Here is a 21,767-nt window from a genome sequence, read left to right on the forward strand (position 1 = left end):
AAGTTAGAAAATTTTTTCTCAATCTCCCAGTGAGAGCACAGCCTGTCTGGGGAGTGAGACTCTGTCCTGGCTGAAGCTGGTTCTCAGGGTCCAGGCAGCCTGTCCAAGACTTGGGAGTGTAAGGTGTCCTGGGGCAGCAGAAAGGAAGGGACTCCTTCTCAAAGCCATCAGTCCACCTCTTTTCTTCCAAAATGGATGCTTTCCTTATTAGAATGGAAAACCCATAATGCTTGTATAAAAATGAAAATGTTCATCGAGCTTGAGGAGTATAAAAAGAAGGATGCAGAAGACTGCATGACCAACTGCAACCCCATGGAGCACACCCCTCAGTTGACATTAGGGAGTTCATCCATACACCTTTGCTTTTCCACCCACATAGACCCTGATCCATGGTTTCCGGGCCTGGGATGTGACCATTTTATAAGGCTGATTGATTTTGAAATCTCATGATTATTTTTAATTGTGATTGTTGGAGAGTGGGAGAGGGGGCTCAGGCTGGGGCTTAACACAGCCAGAACCTGCCTCCCTCAGACTCAGAATCAGCATGAGGGTGGGGGGTATTCAGTTGTCCAGACCCACCCCTCTCTCCCACCTCTGTTTTCCCACCTGGAAGATGGATGTAATGACATATAACCTGAAATTGTATAAAACCAATGGACTTGAAATGCCCATGGACCTGGGGGCAGTGTCACACTTGGACAGAACATGGGAACTAAGGGACAGCCCTATCCTATCACTCTCTACCTTGGTCCTGAGACAGATGGAGAACATGACTTGACTCCCCCTCCAGGCTGGGTGAGGAGTGTGTGCCTAGGAAACAGGAGGCAGCTGCTAAATGCTGAGTCCTCAACATGAAGCACAAGCAGGGATCCCCTTTAGCCTTATCCCAGCCCAGGACTTGGGTCAGATCTCTACTCTCTGATTCCTTCCCTTCTAAGCAGGGGGCCAGTTCATCCTGGCTCCCAAACTCCCTGGCACTCAGAGACAGTTCTTTCTCATTTTGGTGCTCTGCACAGATGCCCTCTGCTCTCAGCAGGGACAAACAGGAGGGGGAAATTGACCCACAGAAGGGCCCTGCACAAAAGTGCAGTGCAGACAATCAAATCTCCAAGATGGAGCCACAACTACAGGGGTGAGAAATCCCACTGAAGGCAGGGGTCGGGGTGTCAAGAGGTTTGCTTGGGGGACTCCAGCAGAGGCCTTAATAGCTTTATCCTCCCTTTTCCCTTCTGGAAACTGGACAAAGTTTCCAGGAGGGGGCTTCAGATGTAATGGGGAAGGGGGAGGGAATGGGATGGTTTGGAGGTTCCCTCTCCACCTAAGACTCTGGCTTTAACAGGGGAGCACCCTTTGAGGTTTGATCTACTTTGGATGCCCTCCTGATTTGCACGTGGTCCTACAGAAGGGATCACTTGGGGGGGGGGGTCTCCTTGAGTGTGGGAGGCCCCTACTGATTTATCCCAGTTCTCAGAGTCCCCCTGGGCCTCACCTGTTTCCAGGTGGTGAGAAAAAGAAGGGCCTCCGCTCCCCCTATCCCAAAGAGAAACTGCGGGGTAGGGGGTGGTTGAAGCAGGAGCTCCTTGGGAAGTAGTCCAGTCCCACTCTAAGAATGGAAGAAAGAAGAACCTGGAATTGGGAGGAGCCTTTGGCACTCCTAAAGCCAGATACTCCATTGTACAGCTGAGGAAACTGAGGACCAAGTGCCCACAATCAGGATCAGATCCAGACATTCCAGCAAACAGGCTCTGAACCAACCCGAGGACGTTCCTTTCTTCACCACTGCCCCCCAGAGAGATCGCGTGTGAGGGCTGTGACTCCCTAGTGTGTGTGTAGAGGGAGCTGAACTTTCGAAGGGATCCACTTCCTAAAGACTGTGTGCGCGCTGTGGGGAAACACGTGGATCGTAGTTTCCTAGTCAGCCACAACCCCACCACACTCCCATGAGATAGATTCAGGGGCGCTTGGCAGGAAAGTACTCTTCCTGACTCTGCGGAGGGACACGGAATCAGAGGTGCAGATTGGAGGCCCCAGCCCCACTTCGCTAGTCTGTCCCCAGACTCCCTTCTGTTGTGGTCGGTAAGTCCCGTCCCCCGGAGGCCTGCGCAGAGACAGGGTACCCCAGAAGGCCCACTCCGGTCTGCCTGACGCTCGAGGGGACGGGGTAGGGCGGAGAGCAAGGTAGAGAGAGGCGGGGGCTAGCGGAGCGGGTGGGCGGGGGCGCTGACGTCAGACCCAGGCCCAGCTGCCGGCCGCCTCTCCCCCGCCACATCCTGGTGGCCGCGCTCGCAGCGAGGCCGGGCCCAACGCTGTGCAGCCAGGCAGCCTTGCGCGCAGCCACCGGGGAGCGGGCGGGGGCCATGCAGCGGCCTTGAGCGCGCCGGGCCGGCGCCGAGGAGCGCGCGCGGCGGGCGGGGGGCCCAGCATGGAGCTGAGCCTGGAGAGTCTGGGGGGCCTGCACGGCGTGGCCCACGCGCAGGCGGGCGAGCTGCTGAGCCCAGGCCACGCGCGCTCGGCGGCGACACAGCACCGCGGCCTGGTGGCACCCGGGCGCCCGGGCCTGGTAGCCGGCATGGCTAGCCTGCTAGACGGCGGCGGCGGCGGCGGCGGCGCCGGGGGCGCGGGCGGTGCGGCCGGCGCGAGCGGCGGCGCAGACTTCCGCGGGGAGCTGGCTGGCCCGCTGCACCCAGCTATGGGCATGGCCTGCGAGGCACCCGGCCTGGGCGGTACCTACACGACGCTCACGCCCCTGCAGCACCTGCCGCCACTCGCGGCCGTGGCCGACAAGTTCCACCAGCACGCGGCGGCCGCAGCTCACGGCGGCCACCCCCACGCGCACCCGCACCCGGCGGCCGCGCCACCCCCACCGCCCCCGCCGCAGCGCCTAGCTGCCAGCGTCAGCGGCAGTTTCACCCTCATGCGCGACGAGCGCGCTGCGCTCGCCTCCGTGGGCCACCTCTATGGGCCCTACGGCAAAGAGCTGCCCACCATGGGATCGCCGCTGTCGCCGCTGCCCAACGCGCTGCCACCTGCGCTGCACGGAGCCCCGCAGTCCCAGGCGCCGCCACCGCCCCCGCCGCTGGCCGCTTACGGCGCTCCGAGCCACCTGGCCGGAGACAAGCTGCTGCCGCCCGCTGCCTTCGAACCGCACGCAGCGCTGCTGGGACGCGCAGAGGACGCGCTGGCTCGCGGGCTACCGGGAGGCGGGGGCACCGGCAGCGCGGGTGGCGGGGGCTCCGCTGGGCTGCTGGCGCCGCTGGGCGGGCTGGCGGCGGTCGGGGCGCACGGGCCGCACGCGAGCGCCGGCGGCCCAGGCAGTGGCGGCGGCCCTGGGGCTGGCGCGGCGGCCGAGGAGATCAACACCAAGGAGGTGGCTCAGCGCATCACGGCGGAGCTGAAACGCTACAGCATCCCACAGGCCATCTTCGCGCAGCGCATCCTGTGCCGTTCCCAAGGCACACTCTCTGACCTGCTGCGCAACCCCAAGCCGTGGAGCAAGCTCAAGTCGGGCCGCGAGACCTTCCGCAGGATGTGGAAGTGGCTGCAGGAGCCCGAGTTCCAGCGTATGTCGGCGCTGCGCCTCGCAGGTAGGAGCGCGGCGCACACCGTCCGACCGCGGGACGCTGGCTCGGGGCTCCCCAGCACCAAGCAGCCCCGGCCGCGCGCCTCTCGGGCCGGCTCGGGGTCTCTTGCAGGAGGTTAGAGCGTGATCTGCGCCCATGCCCGTCTGTACCGTCGCCAAAAGGGTTGTGCCGCCTTTCTCCCCCAACCACATAGCTGCCCGCCCAACCCGTCCGGGAACCGAGGATCCCCGTAGCAGCCGACAGGGTCGATTAATGTGTGCGTGATGTGTATGTGAGGGTGAGGTACTGTGCCCCAGACACCCCGCCGCTGTCAGCTCGCGGCGCCACTCTCCCGAACAATCCCTCGCTGTGCCTCCAGCCCTGGGGCAAAGAGCTGGGACCGCGCACTGGGTGAGGGCGCGCTGCGGGCCAGGGCCAGGCTGTTGCTCAGCCCCTGGCCCCAGCGCGCACATCTTGTGGCTCAGCTTCAGCGATCGATAGCCCCCTCCCCACCTCCGGCCGCTGGCAAAGGTCACTGGAGAACGAGCGGGGGAGGGGCGGTCCGGAGGCCTTCATACCCCTGCCTGTAGCCCACTGGTGCATTTGCTCTTGGCCCAGATGCACAACCCCCTGCCCACCTTGCTTTTGTGTGTGTGCGTGTGTGTGTGTGTTTCTCTTATTTCTACCTCCTTTCTATCCGAGTAACCTCGTATCTATTTATTTTTCTCTTGCTTGCCGTTTTTCTCCAGTTCCTCCTCATTCTTTCTCCTTTGTCACTCTTTTTGTCTCTCAGCCTCTGTATCTGTCTCACTCAGCCCCCAGCTCCACTGGGAACCCCACTCCCTCCTCCTTCCCAGCTGACAATAACTGGGTCCACACCTGTCCCCAGAGAGGTGGCCTGACCAAGTCTCCTTCTCCTGGGTGCATGTGGGGGGTGTAGGAAATCCCCCCCCCACTGTCACCTCAATGGGCCTGGCTTGGGAGGGGTGGTCTTCCCTTGGCCACGCTGGGAAGAGGGCTGCAGAAGCCCCAGACACCAGGACAATAGCTGCCACTGCCAATGGATCAATGGGTTCTCTGTGCACAGGGATGAGTGGGCTGGATGGAATGGACTGGGGCTCACACTATGCACTCCTCAAGCAGGGAAGTAGGGAGAGCCTTGGCTGTGTCCCTGCCAGACATGGGAGCTGAGAAGAGGGGACACCCGTTGGGTGGAGAGGGGTGTCCTCTCATTCCTCTGGGCATACTAGACAACCCAAAAAGCCTGTACCCACACATGAGCCTCAGTTTCCCTCTCTGCAGAGCGAGGTGACTAGCTGAGCTGCCTATGGGCTTCCTAGATTCTCCACTTTGGCAAATGGGGAAATAAATACTACTGCATATGTGGCAGGTGACCAACTGTGTGAAGAGGTCATTGTGACATGTTAGAAATGGTGTCAGGAACCTGGACAGTTTTACATAAGAGCAGCACCAGCTGTCTTTTTACCTATGACACATGCAATGACCAGGTGTGCCCAAAGGGGACACTCAGTCATACGAACACATAGCCACAGCCTGCTGTGTGCAATGTAGGTGACATCAGGTAGCAGAGAGCACACCCCGTACTCTCTGGCCAAAGGTATCAGCCAATGCATTAGATACTTAGTGGCACTCATCTAATGGGCAACACATGGCATTTGACATTGCCATACTGGACACCTTCCACCTCCTCCCCAGAACACATATTTCAGGGACATTGTGACCAACATGGGTGTGTCCCAAAGAATACATACCACTTTCCAATTTTCTCACTGTCATGTTATGCAACTAACATGGCCCATTAGTGGTATTCCAATCTCACATTTTGGGGCAACCCAAAAGGTAGGCCAAGGCCTCAAAAGGACAAAGCGCACTTGGGAAGTCCTGTGGAAGGTGCTGCTGCTGGGGGTCAGGGGAAGTAGTGCCAGCCTTTGTAGGAGCCCTGACTCCGAAGTCTGGGCTTCCCTTCCTGCTGCTCTTGTAATTACAGATGTGGAAACTGGGCCGGTGGGCTGGCCTCTCTGACTTCTGCAGCTCCAGAAACAGTCTCACCTCTCTGAGTCTGGGTTTCCCCTTTTGGGAAATGGGAGTCAGAATAGGTGTACCAGAGAGAAGCCAAGAGGGTGAGTGCAGGGCCTGGCAGCACTGGGGTGTTGGGAATAATGAACTGGTCAACCAGGTGTGTCCCTCCCTCCTCCCACCATGGCCCAAACCAAAACCCTACGAACCCTCCTGGTCCACGAGCCAGGCTCTGGGCACCTTCCACACCTCTGGAGCATTTAACGCCGCATCTACACCCGGAAGCTGGCTGGGATGTTAGAAGTGTCTCAGGGCTTCGGGATAATTAGGCACTGGCCAGCAGAAAGGCCTTTAGTTCCAGTTGCTGCGCAAATGAAAAGCGGTTAAGTGGCGGCAAATACTGGCTGGTTAGAGGGAGGAGGCAGGGCGCATCCGCCCCCAAATGTGCAACCTCGCTGGGGGCAGCTGGAAGCACCTCAAGGTACTCCCACCTGCTCCCCCTCCGCACATTTTAAACCCTGACAGGAAGGACTCAACGCCCTTCCTCCTCCCCATCCTGGGCCCAGCGAAAGCCCCCCCCCCACCTTCCCCACAGCCTCCTTGCCCCCACCCCCCTGCCAAAATCTTGAGCTTTGTGCCCCATCCTGGCCCGTGTGCCTGTCCGCCTCAGGGCTGTCCTGTTTGGTGTCTGGTCCTGACACTGCGGCCAGGAGAAAGGGACAAGGAGGAAGAGAGACGCATGCAGAGACAGAGATAGATAGGAGGGACAGAGAGACAAAAATAAAGAAGGAAAATGAAGAGGCAGAATTGGAGAGACCAAAAGAGAAACAGAAAGAAAGAGAGGGAGAGGGAGAGGGAGGGAGAGAGAAACTGAGAAAGGAGAGATGAGAATTCCGGGGACTGTAGCCCCTCTGCATGAGGTCCACAGGGCCTGAGTCTCTCTGCCTCACGCACCCTACCAGGTTTCCCTTCCTCTCTCTTTCCTGATCAGGGGCCAAGGGGGAAGGGGTGGTTTCTTTGTTTCTGCAAGGCACCCGATAAATCTGATCAGGTAGACCTCAGGATCCACCACCCCACTGCGAACCACCCTGCCTGCCTTTCCTCTGTTCCTCAGTTTAACCATCTGTAAAGTCTGGGTCTGACATTCTTAGATTCAGGGACCCACTAGTCCCAGCAAGGCCGGTCCCACAGCTCCCCCATGGGGGCCTCACCCCACCCTGTGCTAGGGTCCTCCAGTTTCTGGCAGCTTCCCTACTGCCACCTCTTCGATCCCCTCCCCTGCTCTGTCTCAAACAGTAATTATGGGAGAGGGGCTGGGGGAGGGGCAGCAGGCTCCTGGGCAGGGGCGGGGCGGTCGATGAATTCGAATTACCGTCTCTAATTCATCACCGTTGCCGGGTCGATAGCTTCGGCGGGCTTCAAATATTGTTTAAATTGCAACTCCGGAGAAAAAAATATTTTTTGTAACTAATCAGAAAAAATATGTGTAAAATAAAATATTAGATGGAGGTGATTGAAAGAAGGGCCCTGCCCTCCCACTAAGCCTACAGGTAATTCCGGATCCCTGAGGGATGAGGGAGGCCTGCATGGGAGAAACTGATGTAGGGAGGGAGCCATTTCTGGAACCTAGTTACAGATGGAGGTAGGTAGGTGCAGTGATGGTGGGCATCAGGGTTGGCAGTGGGTGGACAGAGCAGCGGTCAGGGTCTGGAGATATGCAGGGGGTGGCAAAACCTAAATTGGGGGAACATGCCTCTCGCAGAGTGCCCCCCTCCCCCCAAAAAAGACATTCTAGCAGAGAGCTTAGAGACCCAGGACTCATCTGGACTGCAGTACTGACTGATCCTGGGTGAGGGTCTGAGCCTCTGTTTCCTCATCTGAAAAATAGACAGAATCAGATACCAGCCAGCAGGTGCTTGCTAAGATCAATCTAATCAACTTAATCCCCTCCTCCCATGGAGACCCTCGGGGTGCCTTCACGGACACTGCAGCCCAAGGCCATGGTGCTTAATCAGCCCTCACACCCGCTTCTCATCTTCATGGTTGGGCACTGGTCACCTGCGGCAGCCTAGGCTCTGTGGAGCCTACAGAGGCTGGGCAAGGCTGCTGGAAAGGGCCTAGGGCATAGATGGGACACTGTAGGCTTTCACAGGGAAGCACAGAGAAAGCGGAATCTGGGTCTGGGGCTGTGTGTGCCAGAGTCATATGGCGCTGTTCATGTGACCCGTGGTCCCCCCAAAACTAACGCCCTTCTTCCAGACCACAGATCTGGGTAGGGCTAGCCCCAGGACTCTGCGCAGGTTCAGTGATTGTGCTCCCTCCCTCTTGCTGAGAGGGAGGGAGAGGAGAGGAGCTGGCTGTGGTGCTGAAGCCCTCCCCCTGTGTCTCAGCCAGCCCACCAGGAACGAGAGATAAAATCATCCAGAATGAACTTTTAAACCAAATGGGGTTTTGTGCCCACTTTACTGACCAGCACGCTGAGGCTGAGAGGAAGGAAGGCACTTGCCAAAGCCACACACCCAGTGAGTAGTGGTGCCGGTTCCAGCAGGGGTGAAACAGGCCTAGCTCCAGGCAGTAGAGGGGGGCTGGCCAGGGTTTGCAGCCCTCCTAACCCTTGAGTCTGGTGGAGCTGCAAGCTTAGCTTGAGATGCTCAGGCTCCCACCTCTTTCAAAGATGGGAACATTCCAAGCAGGTGGCCCAGCGGAGACAAAGGCTGGGAGGAGGGACATTCAGTGAATTGAGGTGAGAGCAGTACCATGGCTCTTAAAATCACAGCTTGGGTGACCCTTGGGTGGGAAAATGGACAGTGGGGATTGAGGAGGCCTGTGCTTCTCCTCCAAGCTCTCCCAAGGGTGGCAGGATTATGGGTCCATATGAGTCCTGCCCCCCAGGAACCACCAGGGACCCTCAGGGATCATGTGTGGGCACCAGGTTCCAATTCCCCGTCCCTCCACTGTCCAATTCCAAGCCACCAGGATCCTTCCCACCCCCATGCTTTTCTTGGTGAATGGCCCCTCCTCAAGGCCACCCCCTCTTCGATGCCCTGTCCTCAGGGTGAGCCTGGGCCCAGCATTGGAAACCCAGCACTCTCTGAGCCCCAGGCCCAGTGATAATCCCCTCCTACCTGAGAGAAATGGATGGTCACCCTCAATTCACAGATAAGCATACACATGAGTCTGGGGGACTTGTTTGCAGGGTGAGGGGGTGGAGCTGGCCTTTGGCTCCTTTATTCTGAAGGAATAAAGTCCTAGAACTAATGAAGACCTGACCATTCTCCTCCTGAATCTCTCCACTCCTGTGCTCTTTCCCTGTCAACTGTCACATCTCCAGTATGAGTGACCCATCTCCTGCCACTGCCTCCTTCTCACTGGCCTCCAGGCTCCACTCACCTTTGGTGTCCTCTCCCCCAGAGCTGCAGCGGTCTTTTATGATTGCTTTGAAGCTCTTTCCTCCCCTGCTTAGCGTCCTGGCAATGGCTCCCAGAGCCCTTAAGATGTGGAGGAAGCCCCTACAGCAGCCTTCAAAACCCTAATTTCCTGCCCTGTGAGAATATGGAAGGGCACTGCCAGCTGGTGGAACCTGGACGACAGGCTGGGAGGTGGGAAGCTCAGAACAGCTGTAAAGATCCAGGCTGGATCCTGCAGTTGGTGTCTTTGTATATTGCCATGAACCTGGGGAGTTCAGGCTGTTTGAATCAAGTTTTTAATTAAATATGGCCCTTGATCAATAAGGAAGGCAGTGCTAGTGAGGGAGGGGAGAGACTGGCCTGGGAGACCCACATGACCTCGGCCAGTCCCAGGACACCTGCAGCCTCAGTTTCCCTTCTGCCTAGTAGGTGTAGGTGTGTGGGTAGGGCTAGGACACAGGATCCTCCTACCACCAGATTCTTGCACTGTGAGCAGATGTAGAGAAGGTGGGAAGGGCCCATCAGACATACCAAATCACATGCACAGACTCACAGCAGATGGAAGCAGGGACAAGGAGAGGGGTCCATGCCTGGCCCAGGTGGCCAGGGAGAGAGGTGCAGGGACACAAACATAGATGCCCACATTCACACTAGGACTAGCCTGAGCAAACTCTGGCTCAGGATCCTCATCTGCCTTCGACGAGGTTTGACATACTGGAGGCTGTTCGGGGCTGTGGCGGGGGTGGGGGAGCATCAGAAAAAATTCTCCAAGACCTGCGTGAGCTGCTGGGAGTCATTTCTGCACTCCATGGTGGGTCTGCCAGACCACCTCTTCCCTGCGTCCAGGCAGGTGCTATCTGACCCTACTTTCCAGCACTAGGGGCTTGGGAGTGGGTTGCATCTGCCCACTGTGATGGGAGCGGGGTGGACAGGGGACTTGGTCTGGGACAGCAAGGTCCACACATCTCCTAGCCCCTGTGTACCCGCAGGCATTGGGGCGGATGTCTGTGCCTTTTTCCCCTACCAGGGGAATGCTACCCTACATTGCCTGGGAAACCAGCCATAGTGTCCAGCCAGAGAGGATCGTCCCCACACCCACCTAAACCTGAAAGAATCAAGCGTGCACTGGCCCTCCGCAGCCTGTCAGGACCTGAGTACACGCAGCAGCCGGGCTAAGAAGGCTCGACCCCTTGCCCTGCACATCCGCGGCCTGGGGCCTCAGGGTTACAGGCACAGGCTTCACGCCCTGCATCCCACCCTGGGAAAAAAGACAGCCTTCTTTGTAGGAGGTGCCTTTGGGCTCGTCTACATCCTGGCTGAACTCCCCAGAGCCGTGGTGGTCTTGGTGCATTGGGCTCTGCGCTCTGAGTGTCTTTCAGGGGCACAGTGCAGGCTCCCCCCGGAGGACTGTGGGGTGGGGGTGGTCGGGGGGTGCTCAGGGAAGGATGGTGGGGCGGCGGTGCAGGTGGAAGACTGTGGACACATCCCTTTCCCTCCTCCCCTGCACACCTCCATTCCCCCAAATGAAGACTGGAATCCCCAGCCCAGAGGGAGCCAGAAGTGGATAAGAAAAAGGCTCCTGCAGGCAGCAGGAGCAATGACAAAGCCTCTGCTCTCTCCTTCCACCTCCCTTCTGTCCCCACTTCTTTAACAATGCTGTAGTTTATTTTTTTTAAACAGTGGGCATATTCGCCAGGCTCTAGATTTAAATGGAACAAGAGGACATCTTCCCATCCCCTCCTTCCTGCAAACCATTTTTATTTCTCCTTCTAGAGAGAGGTTACACTAAATCCCGCAGCTGCGAGAGCATATTCTTTTCCTTCTCCTTTTCTTGAATGAAAACACACACACAACACAACACAACACAATGCAACACAATGGAGAGCATCCACTCTGATCCCTTCCAGACACCAGAACATTCCACATCAGGAAAGAGAGGCCCCGGGGTCGTTTTTGCTGGCTGTGTAGTATTCTTCTCTTTGGCCATTTCCTTCTTTCTTCAGCCACCTTCCTGCCCAGCAATTCTTTATCACTCTGGAGCTGTGGTGAACATATCTGGGGTGGACCATTCTGTGAGTGAGTTGATCTGTGCATTTGTTGCTCAATTATTGAAATGCTGGGTCCCCTCCACCGCCGTTTTGGAGTTGGCCTCTCTCTGCTCTTTTTCTTATCACTGGGTTCTTTCCTGTCATCTTTTTCAAATCCATTTCCAACTGCCAGCGCTATGATTTCTCAACATTTTTCAAAAATAAAGCTCTATATGTGTATGTATGTGGTTAACCCCTGTGTGACTGTGCCTGAATGGCGGGGAGTCTCTGCGCCCTCCCCCCACAGTGCAACCTCCAGATGTAGCCCCAGGAGGGGTGGCCCAGAGTCCAGTGGAAACACTTACTTCCCTGATAAGTCTTTGAAAGGCTCAGAACTAATTTGAAAATACAGCCATTAAAATCCCATCAGGGGGGAGAGGAGGGAGGGAGGAAGGCGGGGCCTCTCCCAAAGGCTGGGCACCGGCCAAGGTACTTGGGGAAGCCAGGCAGGGAGGTGTAGCAAGCAGGGGAGGGGGAGAAGGGGCAGAAAGAGGAGAGGCAGCAGGGACGGAGTGGAGACAGGTGAGGAGGTGCTGAGGCTTCCAGGGGTCCTCATCTGAGGGTAGGGGCATAGCTCAGCAATGACTCTGCCCCCCACACCCATGAGAAGCCCTCTCCTGGCTCCCTTAGGGGTGCGGGGTGTGGATAAAGGGGGTGGATACATGTAGTTCTTCAGACCCACCTCAGAGTGATCTCTGAGTCACCTTGGGCTAGTCACCCAACTTCTCTGGTCTGGGGAAACCAGTAGGGGATGCTCAGGACAGCTCAGCCCAGTGGGGACAAGCTACCAGGGTGAAGGCATCAATGTTCTTCACATCTGGGGCCAGGCAGCTGGTGGCCAGGGGCGGGACTCGTCACCAAGGAAACTGGTCATCATCCCAGCCGGAGACTGGGCTCGGTATTGAATTGTCTGCTCCGTGAAGCCAGAGCTGAACGGAGGCGGCTGGAGGGGAGGGGACAGTCAGCAACAGATCTTGCTCCCACACCCCATACCCTGTGTGCCCCTATTGACAGACACTGGGGCAGGAAGCCTGGGGGTGGGGCAGAGACAGAATGCTCAGTTGCTGCTTTGGGTGCTGCACAGACAGTACGACACAGAGAGACAAGGTGCCCCCATCAACGGTTTCGGGGACCCCTATCCTGTTGTTCTCCTCTGTCAAACCCAGCCTTGGGGATGGGGGGCTCCTCCTCCTGATGCCACTCTGGCTCATGCTCCCTCGCCTCCCTGGGCTTCACTGTCCTATCGCCTTTCCTCACTGTCCCAGACACTCAAGCTCTGTCTTCAGTTCCATCCTCCCTGTCCAGGTCTGTCCACACATGTAGACCTCTCCGAACGCAGCCCTGCTCAACCTCTTACTCCACCCCATGCCTTGAAATTCTCCACCCAGACTCCACTTCCATCCCCCAATGCTCTGAGCGAGGCAGCAGCCCCTTGTTCTGGAACCAAGCAGGTTGTCCCTTTCGGTTTATCTCTGTGATTATTGGAGCAACATATCTTCTACATCAGATTGTGGCTCCATGAAGCAGGGACAGCTGTCTGCAGCAGCGCCTCATGCACAGTGCACACAGTAGGTGCTTGATAAATGTATGAGGAAGGAAGGAAGAGGTTGCAGGTCCCGTTCAGTCACTACTTGCTGCACAGACCTCATGACCTCTGCACAGTGAGACTGTCGTCACTCCCACTCACAGACAAGGATATCAGGGTCATGGGTCACTGCATCCACTTGATAAACCATAAAACTGATGTCCATAGAGTGTGTCAAAACCACTCTGTCCATGGAGCCCAGGCCTGGCATCCCTGCTGACCAGGGATGACAACAGAGTGAACAGGCAGCTTAGCTGGGCCAGGAAGACAGAAGCAGTCCTGGGGAGCAGGGGATGGGGGGCAGTTCTAGATGGACACAGCCTGCATCCCAGGTGCACGGACATAGGGGGTTTCCACTGGGTCACCATCCCACCCTCATGTCACACCCAGTCCTGTCCCATCATACCCTCAGTTCTTCACACAGCATCCTCCTGTCTTATATTCACACTGTGTGTCTGTAAGGCCAGCTACAATCAAATGTCCTGCTGCGCTCTGCAGCCCCTAGGTCTTTCCCCGCCAGCTCTGGGCCTCTTCCCTCCACCATCCCTTCAGGCCCCCACACTGCTGCCCCTCTTTCCTGCATGGACAGCCCCTGCTACTATCACAGGTTGTTTCGTTACTCACAGTCTCACACACATGTGGTTTGGTTGTGTGTGGACACTCCCTCTATTGTAACAAACTGCACCATACACCCGCACCCACCCTCCACCTGGCCAGGCCCAGTGCGGCCCCATGTGGTCACACCCAGAGGATGGGAACAGAGTGACACCTGCACCTTCATTCTGCTCAAGGCTAGGGATAGAAAGGATGAGCAGGAGGGGATGAAGAGGAACAGAACAGGAGAGGAAGACAGAGAGGGAGAAGAGGGGACAGGAGGGAAGAAGAGAAGGAGAAGGGAGGAGAAGAAAAGAGGAACAGGGAGAAGGAGGGGGAAGGAGAAGACAGGTGTCTATCAGAAGATGATGGGGGTGAAGAGGTTCATTCCCAGTTCTGGGCAGTGCAGACCTGATTCTGTTAACCCACTGAGGAGTGACTGAATCCGGCTCCCCCTCCCCACCTGCCTGTCTGCAGGCCCAGCTTTCTCCTCCACCGACTGGGGATAGGGTGCTCCCTGCTGAGGGTGCTCCCTGCTGAGGGTGTTCCCAGGGGCACACTGGCCCAACGAGGTCTTTCAGTCTGAGCTGAGTCCCTTCCTTCCATACCACCCACATGGTGGGGAGTCATTGGACAAACACACCCAGCCAGCTGCCTTGGTGGACCCACTCCATGCGGGGGGTCCCAGAGGAGGGAGCTGGGGCTCTGCTTGGGGATTGGAGGGAAGGCTTTCCTGGGGGAACAGCTACTGCTTCGGGGCTTTGAGGGGTAAGTAGGAGTTTTCCAGCTGGGGTAATGCAACTCCCTGCTCCTGATCTCAGTCTCTCCATCTCTCCCGTCGCCATGAAGAGTCCAGGAGAGGTGCTGAGGCTTGAGGTCTGCCCTGAGAGGGGGAGAAACTTTATGTCCTCCCTTAAAAGAGGCCCAGAGCCAGGTTCCTTCCAGAAACCCTCAAATGGGAGCTTGAGGTCTCATCCCAGCCCCACTATCATATTCGGGACTTTAATGGCTAAACACTTTTCCACAGCCCAGCAAGACAGAGAACGTGATTAAGACCATTTTCCACTTGAGTAAACTAACGCTCACAGAACTGACACGATGGGTGCAATAATCCACCAGGTGGCGGGGCCTAGCTCCCTCTTGGGCCCCTGGCGGGCTCCTGGTGGACGGGGGGTAGGGGTGGGGTCTGCTGAGCTCAGCAACTTTCTAGAAAGGCAGGAAGCAGGAGGAGAGAGGGGCTGTGGAGGCAAGTCCCAGGTGGTCTGAAACGAAAGGGCTTTCGTCTGGAACTTGAGGATCCCCATTCACCTTCCTTTGCCGCCCCCCGGACGTAGACTAGCGGCCCCGTCCTTGTCCCTCCTACGTGGGCTGCTGCGGGACGGCTGCCCTCTGCCGGTCGTGTCGGGAATCTCGGGCCAGATCCTGCAGAAAGGGCCCAATTAGCGCCCTTACTGGGCGCCCCGTGAGGTTGCTGGTTTAGGAATGGGGTTTCCGTCTCTTCCGGGTCGCCTTTGATATCCTTCCAGGGCCTCTGAGACCCCCCGCCCCGCTCCACGAGAAGCCAGCCCCAGGCCCTCCTCATGTCTGGACTTCAAAAAGACTGGGAGCCACTGGGGAGACAGATTAGGGAGGAGCACCAGATGTCCTGGGATCCGAGAGTCTCGGAATCCGCGGTTTTTAGCATCAGGCTCTCAGCCCCTGGGGCCGTGGAGGGCGAATGTGAGAGGAAGTTGGAACCCGAACCTTCACTCAATGGGCCTCTAAATAGAGTGAGTGAATCCTTGTAAGTGACATAGACAAAAAGATAAAGTGCAAGGACGGGGTGAAGGAGAGTTGCAGTATTAAGTTGAGGGTCAGAGTAGGCCTCACAGAGGAGATGTTTGAGCAAAGGCTGGAAGGGAGCAAGGGAGCCGTAATGAAATGCAGGACAGATGCAGGCAGAGGTGACAGCAAGTACAAAGGCTCTGAAATTACAACATGCCCAGCATGAGACCAGTGTGACAGCAGAGTGAGGGGCAGCATTAGCAGCAGAGGTGACTAGGCGGGAGGTGGGGGAGGGCGAGGGCTCAGTGAGGTGGGGAGGGCTTGGAGCAGCTGATGTGCACTGAAAAATGTTTGAAAGAGGCAGTGTCTCAATTTTGTAAACGAGGAGACTGAAACCCTGCAAGAAACTGACTCTCCCTGGATCCCAGAGCATGTCAGATGCCCCAACTTCCCCTCAACAAACCCACAAGCCAGCCCTGCTGGTTCTCCTACCAAGTGTCATGGCAACCATGGTGAGGGTCTGTGTCTGGGGCCACTCCCCGTTCCCCCACCACAGGCTGGGAGCCCTTGGTGAGGGGACCCGGGGCTGAGTCCCCCTGTGCTGGGCACATGCGAAGTGGTCCATATGGTGGAATTTGGTGATGTAGATGAGGATAATGGAGAAGATGGTGGTGGAGGTGCTGGTGCAGGTGATAGCTATGGAGGTGAAGATAGCACAGTAGGTGGACGGTGGTAATAAAAAGGAAGGTGATGGGGTGATGTAGGGGAGGTGCTAGCAGTGGAGATGATGAAAATGGAGGTGATGCTGTTGATAAAGGTGATGGTGGTAATGATGGAGGTGATGGAAGTGTAGGAGCTGATGGAGTGGAAGGGATACTGATGGTGGAGAAGGTGATGGTGGTAGAATTGATGCAGGTGATGGAGGTAGAAGTGATGGAGGTGGGAAAGGTGACGAAATACTGATACTGATGCTAAAGGTGGAGGTGATGGCGGAGGAGGTAATGGTGGAGGAGGTGATGGATGCAGAAGGGTTGCATGTAGAGGAGGTGATGATAGAGGAGGTGCAGGTGGCAGTCCCTAGTGGAGATTATTGTGGAAGGGGTAGCCATAACAATAGTGGCACAGTCTGAGGCTGGTGGTTGGTGCCATGGTTAAGTCCAGGCTTCTCACACCAGCTTCCTGTGCCCAGCCCTGCTTCCTGTTCAGTCCTTCTTTCCCAGCCTCAGTTTTAATTTCTGTAAAAGGGGTTCATACCCATGGCCTCTCCCCTTCCTGGGGCTTCCCTGGGCGGCACAGGGACTGCAGTGGCCTTTAGAGCTGGTGAGAGTGATCCTGGGTGCCAGAAGGGATGCTGATGGCGGAGGGTGCATTTTGGGCCACAGGCAGGGGCCTCCAGGTGGCTCAGGGAGGCTGTAGGAGATGGAAGGGATGACAAAGTTGCTTGGAGTAAACAGCTCCAACTGGAGCCCGGATCAGTTGGGGCTGTGAGGAGCTGTGATTAGATTCAACACCAGGTACGGGGGCAGGGAGGTCGACAGAGCCTCTTTTTGCTGTGATCAACAAAATGCGAAGTTTTTTCACAACTCTGCTTCCTCCTGCCCCTCTCCCAGCCTCTGCCTTGGAGACACACATTGGGCACTTGATTGGAGAAGGGGGAGATGAGTGGGAAAGGGGTGACCCACACCTTAACTCCCTCTCTGTCTGGACTAATTACACCTGATTCCTGTTCTGTTCTGCCCTGCTGGGCTCACTGGGCAAACTTGGACAAGCGGCTCACCTTCTCTGAATACCTAAGGAGAAAAATCCCTGCCTTATGGGATTATTATAGGCTTAAAGATAGAATACATGTAAAGCTCCTGTGAGCTTTCTGAGGAGTATTTGTATTTCTGTCCCTACCTGTAAATGTATGATGAATCCGTGAGTAAATTGCTAAGTGATTGAGTGAGTGAATGAATGAATTGAAGATTATAGCAGGTGGTAAAGAAGGGGAATTTAAAAGCCTGGGGCTGAGTTTTGACTCTTCCCACTCCCTAGCCTTGCTGTTGAGACCCAACTTTCCCTTCAAAAAAATGGGGGACCTGGCCCTCTCCCATGACTCAAGTTCCAAGAAGATGGGAGGTCAAGCAGTTCCTTACACTTCCTCCCAACATTTCTTTATGCAGATAAAAAATAAACTTAAGTTCTTGCTCCCTTGTTTTGTATACAAAAGGCTACCTAGTACCCTATTCAACCGCTAGGTTTGTCTAATCATCTTTCTATATCCATACCACACCCTCTCCCTCTGTTAGTTTTGCTTCTCAATATAGTTACAAAAACATTATTTTGCCTAAATCAATATTCAGTACTAACATTATTATGATTTCAGTGAATATCATAGACAGCTGAGCTACATAGGGTACTGGGATTGCATTTCCTTTTCTGTACATCTGTTTGTTTTTCCAGCAGTTAATAGTTGCCAACCACATATTCTTCCCACATCTCCCAACAAAATGCAAAACCAACTCAGTGGGATTTTTCACACATATTAGGTCATCTTCTCCTTGCACGTCCCTTGATGCTCCTGCTCTGATCTGGGTGGGACTTCCCTCTTGCCCTTTGTGCTTTTTTTCTTGCTGTCTTCCAGGCTCTCCCCTCCTAATTTGGGGGAACTTTTCCCCCTTTTTCCTAGCTTGAGCCACATTTCCTAAATCTCTCACCTTCCCTTTTTAATTTACTTCCTCATTTTGATGGAACACGTCCTGCAGTAGCTTTCTCAGAAAGACATGGCATGTCTGGCTATGTTTTTATTCCATCTCATGCTTGATGTTTGTCAGAGCATACAGTTTTAGCAGAATATAACTATCCCTCAGAATTTTAAAGGGATCACTCCACTGTCTCCTAGTTTTTGAGAAACCCAAAGCCACTTGGATTCTTACTCCTTTGTATGACATCTGCTTTTTCTCTCTGGGGGCTTTTGTAATCTTCTATTTTTTCTGAGTCTCTAAAATTTCACAAGGGTGGGCCTTAGGCAATAGCCTCTTTCATACCTTGAGCTGAGCACTTCATGGGCTCTTTTAAACTGAACTCTCATTTCCCTCAATCCTGCATTCTTTTTTCCTCCCATTATTTATTTGACAATCTCCTCTATTTTGGGGCTGCCTCTTGACCAGATGACAAATATGCTCAATTCATCCTCTCACTTTATTATCTTTCTCTCATTTTCCATCTTTACATCTGCTTTGTTCTGTTTCCAACTTACACTGATTTTATTCCAGTTCTTATATATTTAAATTCTAACACTTTGTCTGACCCTTCAGTTGTCCTTTTTATTGAATAGTATCCTGTTCCCATTTCACAGATATAGTATTTTTCTCATACCCCTTCAAGAATATTAATTATACTTTTGTCTGATTTGTCTGTTTCTTCTGAGATCATCGTCCTCCTCACCTCCTGCCATTTTTGTTTGTTCTCGTTCCTTCTCTCTCTCTCTCTCTCTCCCCCACCCCCACCCCATATCAGAGGCTTTTCTAAAATGTCCAGTAACCTCCAGCCATCACCTTTATTTCATCAGAAAACCAGAAACAGCCAATAAGATGTGCCATAAGTTCCAGGTCAGAGGGAGACAAGAAGTGCAGTCAGGTTACGTGGGAGAACCTGTTGTCCCTGAGAAATGAGCCACAGCTCAGGGAACATTCGTCTCTTTTTGTGGATGTGTGTGGACATTGATCTGGTGTGCCATTTGATTCAGACTGTTCTGCAACCAAAAAAAGCAAGCTCAGTATGGGGTCCCAGCAGGCCACCACTGGGGCTGACAGCGGGATCTGCTAGGACAGCCTGCACCACTGGTCACTGCTAGGGAAGTAGCTAGAGTTCATGGGGAGGCGTGATGTGGCAGGCTCTTCACCACCGGCAGCCCCAGACTCTTACATGGCAGAGAAATTAGGACTCTGAAACAGTTTGCATGAAGCCACAAGCATCCCCTAGTCCCTGAGTGGAGGTAGCCCACCCTGGCTGACAAGAGCCCATTTTTTCACCCACTGGCCCCTACTGCATTTGAAGAGGGAGTCAACATTGGAGCTGGAGGAAAGAGGAGCCAGATCACAGGCACCTGAGCTGCTGCTGTTGTCCTTTTGCAAGTATATGCTGGACAGGGGCAGCCTCCTGTAGCCCCTCCATGCTCTTTGCCCTAGGAGAGGGAGGGGTGGTCCTTCACCCCCTATTCTCCTCAGATCCGCCCAGCTCCCTTGGGCACTTGAGCAAGGCCAAGTCTGGGTCTCAGCCTGATGATTGGGGTAAGGGACCAGGCCAGGGTGGAGGCTCAGATATTGGAATCAGGCTGTGGACGCCAATGTTGACCTTATATAGGGTCTCTGAGGTGGTCAGTCCTCAGAGGACAGTCAAGGGAAGAAGGCACAGACCATCACCATCCTTCTGAGAACCGGGTTGCCCCATTGTCCCAGGGGGAGGTTACTGGGATTTGTGATGCACACCAAGGACCTATTCACTCATCTATAGTGATCCAAATAATTCAGTTTCCAAACCATTTCCCCGAACATCCCCCAAGTGTAGGCTTCAGGGGGAAGGGGGAAGCCACCAACACTCTTTGGGGTGGGGAGCCTTTGGTGGGGGTGGGGCAAGAGGTTTGGGATATGAGCTGGGGAAGAGGCTAGCCTGCAGAAGACATATTGGAGGGTGATGACCCATGCCTGTATAGATGTGCTCACACTGTGTCCCCTTCTTTGTCCCCCCACCACCCTATCTACCTGCCTGGTGTCTTTCTCTTCACCCATGACTGCCTGCCTCCCTTCTTCCGTTTCTGTCTATCTCTCCCACCTTCTTGTTGCCCCAATGTCTCTCCCGTGTTACCACCCTATTGACATTTCTGTGTCTCCCCTTCTCTTTCGGCCCTGTCCCCGTGTTGTCTCTCCATCCCTTCGTGCTTCCTATATTTTTGCCTTCCTGGTGTGTCTGCACTGGGCTCTTTCCGGTGTTACCTGTGTCCTCCCACCCGGCCGCGCGGTGGCGCTGTCTCCGCTCGTCGCCCCCACACCACTGGCCTGCAGCCTGCAAGCGGAAGGAGCAGGAGCAGCAGAAGGAGCGCGCACTGCAGCCAAAGAAGCAGCGTCTGGTGTTCACTGACCTACAACGCCGCACGCTGATCGCCATCTTCAAGGAGAACAAGCGGCCATCCAAGGAAATGCAGGTCACCATCTCGCAGCAGCTCGGCCTGGAGCTCAACACCGTCAGCAATTTCTTCATGAACGCGCGGCGCCGTTGCATGAACCGCTGGGCGGAGGAGCCCGGTGCAGCCCCCGGGGGCCCCGCCGGCGCAGCCACCTTCTCCAAGGCCTGAGGCGCCCCAGCCTCGCGCCCTACCTGCCTCCACGGCCTGGGCGCTGCCCTCCCGCATCTCCCACCCCACTCTACCGGCCCGGAGACCCGCCCTAGGGGGCACCTGGAAGGGGTGCAGTCCGGGTCCCCGACACCCAGGGAGGGGATGCAGCACACCCCTCAGCCCAAGTGCACAAAAGGGCCCCCCTCCTCCCTCCATCCCATCCCTCCAGGCCAAAATAAGCCCTCCACCATCCCCCATCAGAGGATGGGGGGTGACAGAAAGGGGCTCCCCTGCTCCCTCTCAATGTAGGATGCGCAGGGGCCTTGGGAAAACCAAGGTTCACCGTGTCCTCCCCGAAAGCGGGTCAAGAAGCACATACTAGAAATATAAACCGGGTATTTAAAAAAAAGGAATTTTAAAAATAACCCCTTCTTTGCCAGCTGCTCCCCCATCCCCATAAAGGGAGACAGGAAGACCCTACCTCCCCACCCTCGCGAGGACCCTTCCACAAGAAATCAGCCCCTTCTAAAGTCACCATGTCCAGCAGGATCCCTACAATGCTCCCACCCACACCAAGACCAACCGCATTCCCCCACAGAACTGCCCCCACAGCCAAGAACCCAGCTGCTCCTCTTGGAGGCAGCCAGGATTCCTTGTGCCAAGAATTCCCTGCCTTAACGTCTGGGGAGGGGGCCTGCAGCGGCAACCGCCCAGCACCCACAGGCGAGCACTCTCTCCCACCCATCCCAGTCTGGAGGGGATGGCACGCTCACATATGCTGGTAAACTCCAGACGCTTTCCCTTCCCCCAGACCCTTTTGTCATTTCACTTTAGCTTTAGGCACCTTGATGAATGACACACAAGGAGAGACAGACTCCAGGAAACAGAAGAAGACATCAAGATTCCAGAGATAAGTCCACTGACACAGAGAGAGCCCCGGAGGGAGACCTCTGGAGTCCCTGCCTGCTGGGGTCATGGTATTGCTATCTGCTTGGAACCCTCTGGAAGTCTCTCACCACCTTCTAGCACCTGGGGTGCTGCACTGGGCTTGAAGGGGTGACAGGAGTGAACCTGTGCTTGCCACATCTGTTTCCACAGAGAAGAAGGTGGAATCTGCTTGCTCCGTTTTTTGCCAAAAACAAAAAAAAAAATGTTGACAAGTGGGGTAGAAAGGGTCAGAAATGAAGATGAGCAACACCCCCCACCTCCCCTGCTCATCTGATCCTGGTGACCTCCAAGACTGGCGGGCAGCTGGATCCCAAGAGCCCATCTCTTCGGGTTTCATGATCTAGAGAGACTAGAAGGAACCTCCCCAAAACCCATTCCTCTCCGCTGCCTCCCAGGGAGGTGGCCACTGCCCCCCACCTTGAGAATGCAAGAGACATTTCTAGTGAAATACCCCTCCCCCTCCCCCAGGTA

The 21,767-nt window shown here is 55.5% G+C and overlaps 1 protein-coding gene across 1 annotated transcript; it reads left to right on the forward strand.

Annotated features, from left to right (window-relative positions):
* Positions 1–2,422: 2,422 nt before the first annotated feature.
* On the forward strand, positions 2,423–21,469 carry ONECUT3 (one cut homeobox 3). Its single transcript, XM_090288638.1, has 2 exons — positions 2,423–3,584; positions 20,077–21,469. Exons 1-2 carry the CDS (start codon positions 2,423–2,425, stop codon positions 20,364–20,366), a joined length of 1,452 nt encoding a protein of 483 aa, XP_090144764.1. The 3' UTR covers positions 20,367–21,469.
* Positions 21,470–21,767: the final 298 nt, after the last annotated feature.

The sequence above is a fragment of the Furipterus horrens genome, unplaced genomic scaffold, assembly GCF_987537825.1.
Source record: "Furipterus horrens unplaced genomic scaffold, mFurHor1.1.pri manual_scaffold_10, whole genome shotgun sequence".
Classification (NCBI taxonomy): domain Eukaryota; kingdom Metazoa; phylum Chordata; class Mammalia; order Chiroptera; family Furipteridae; genus Furipterus; species Furipterus horrens.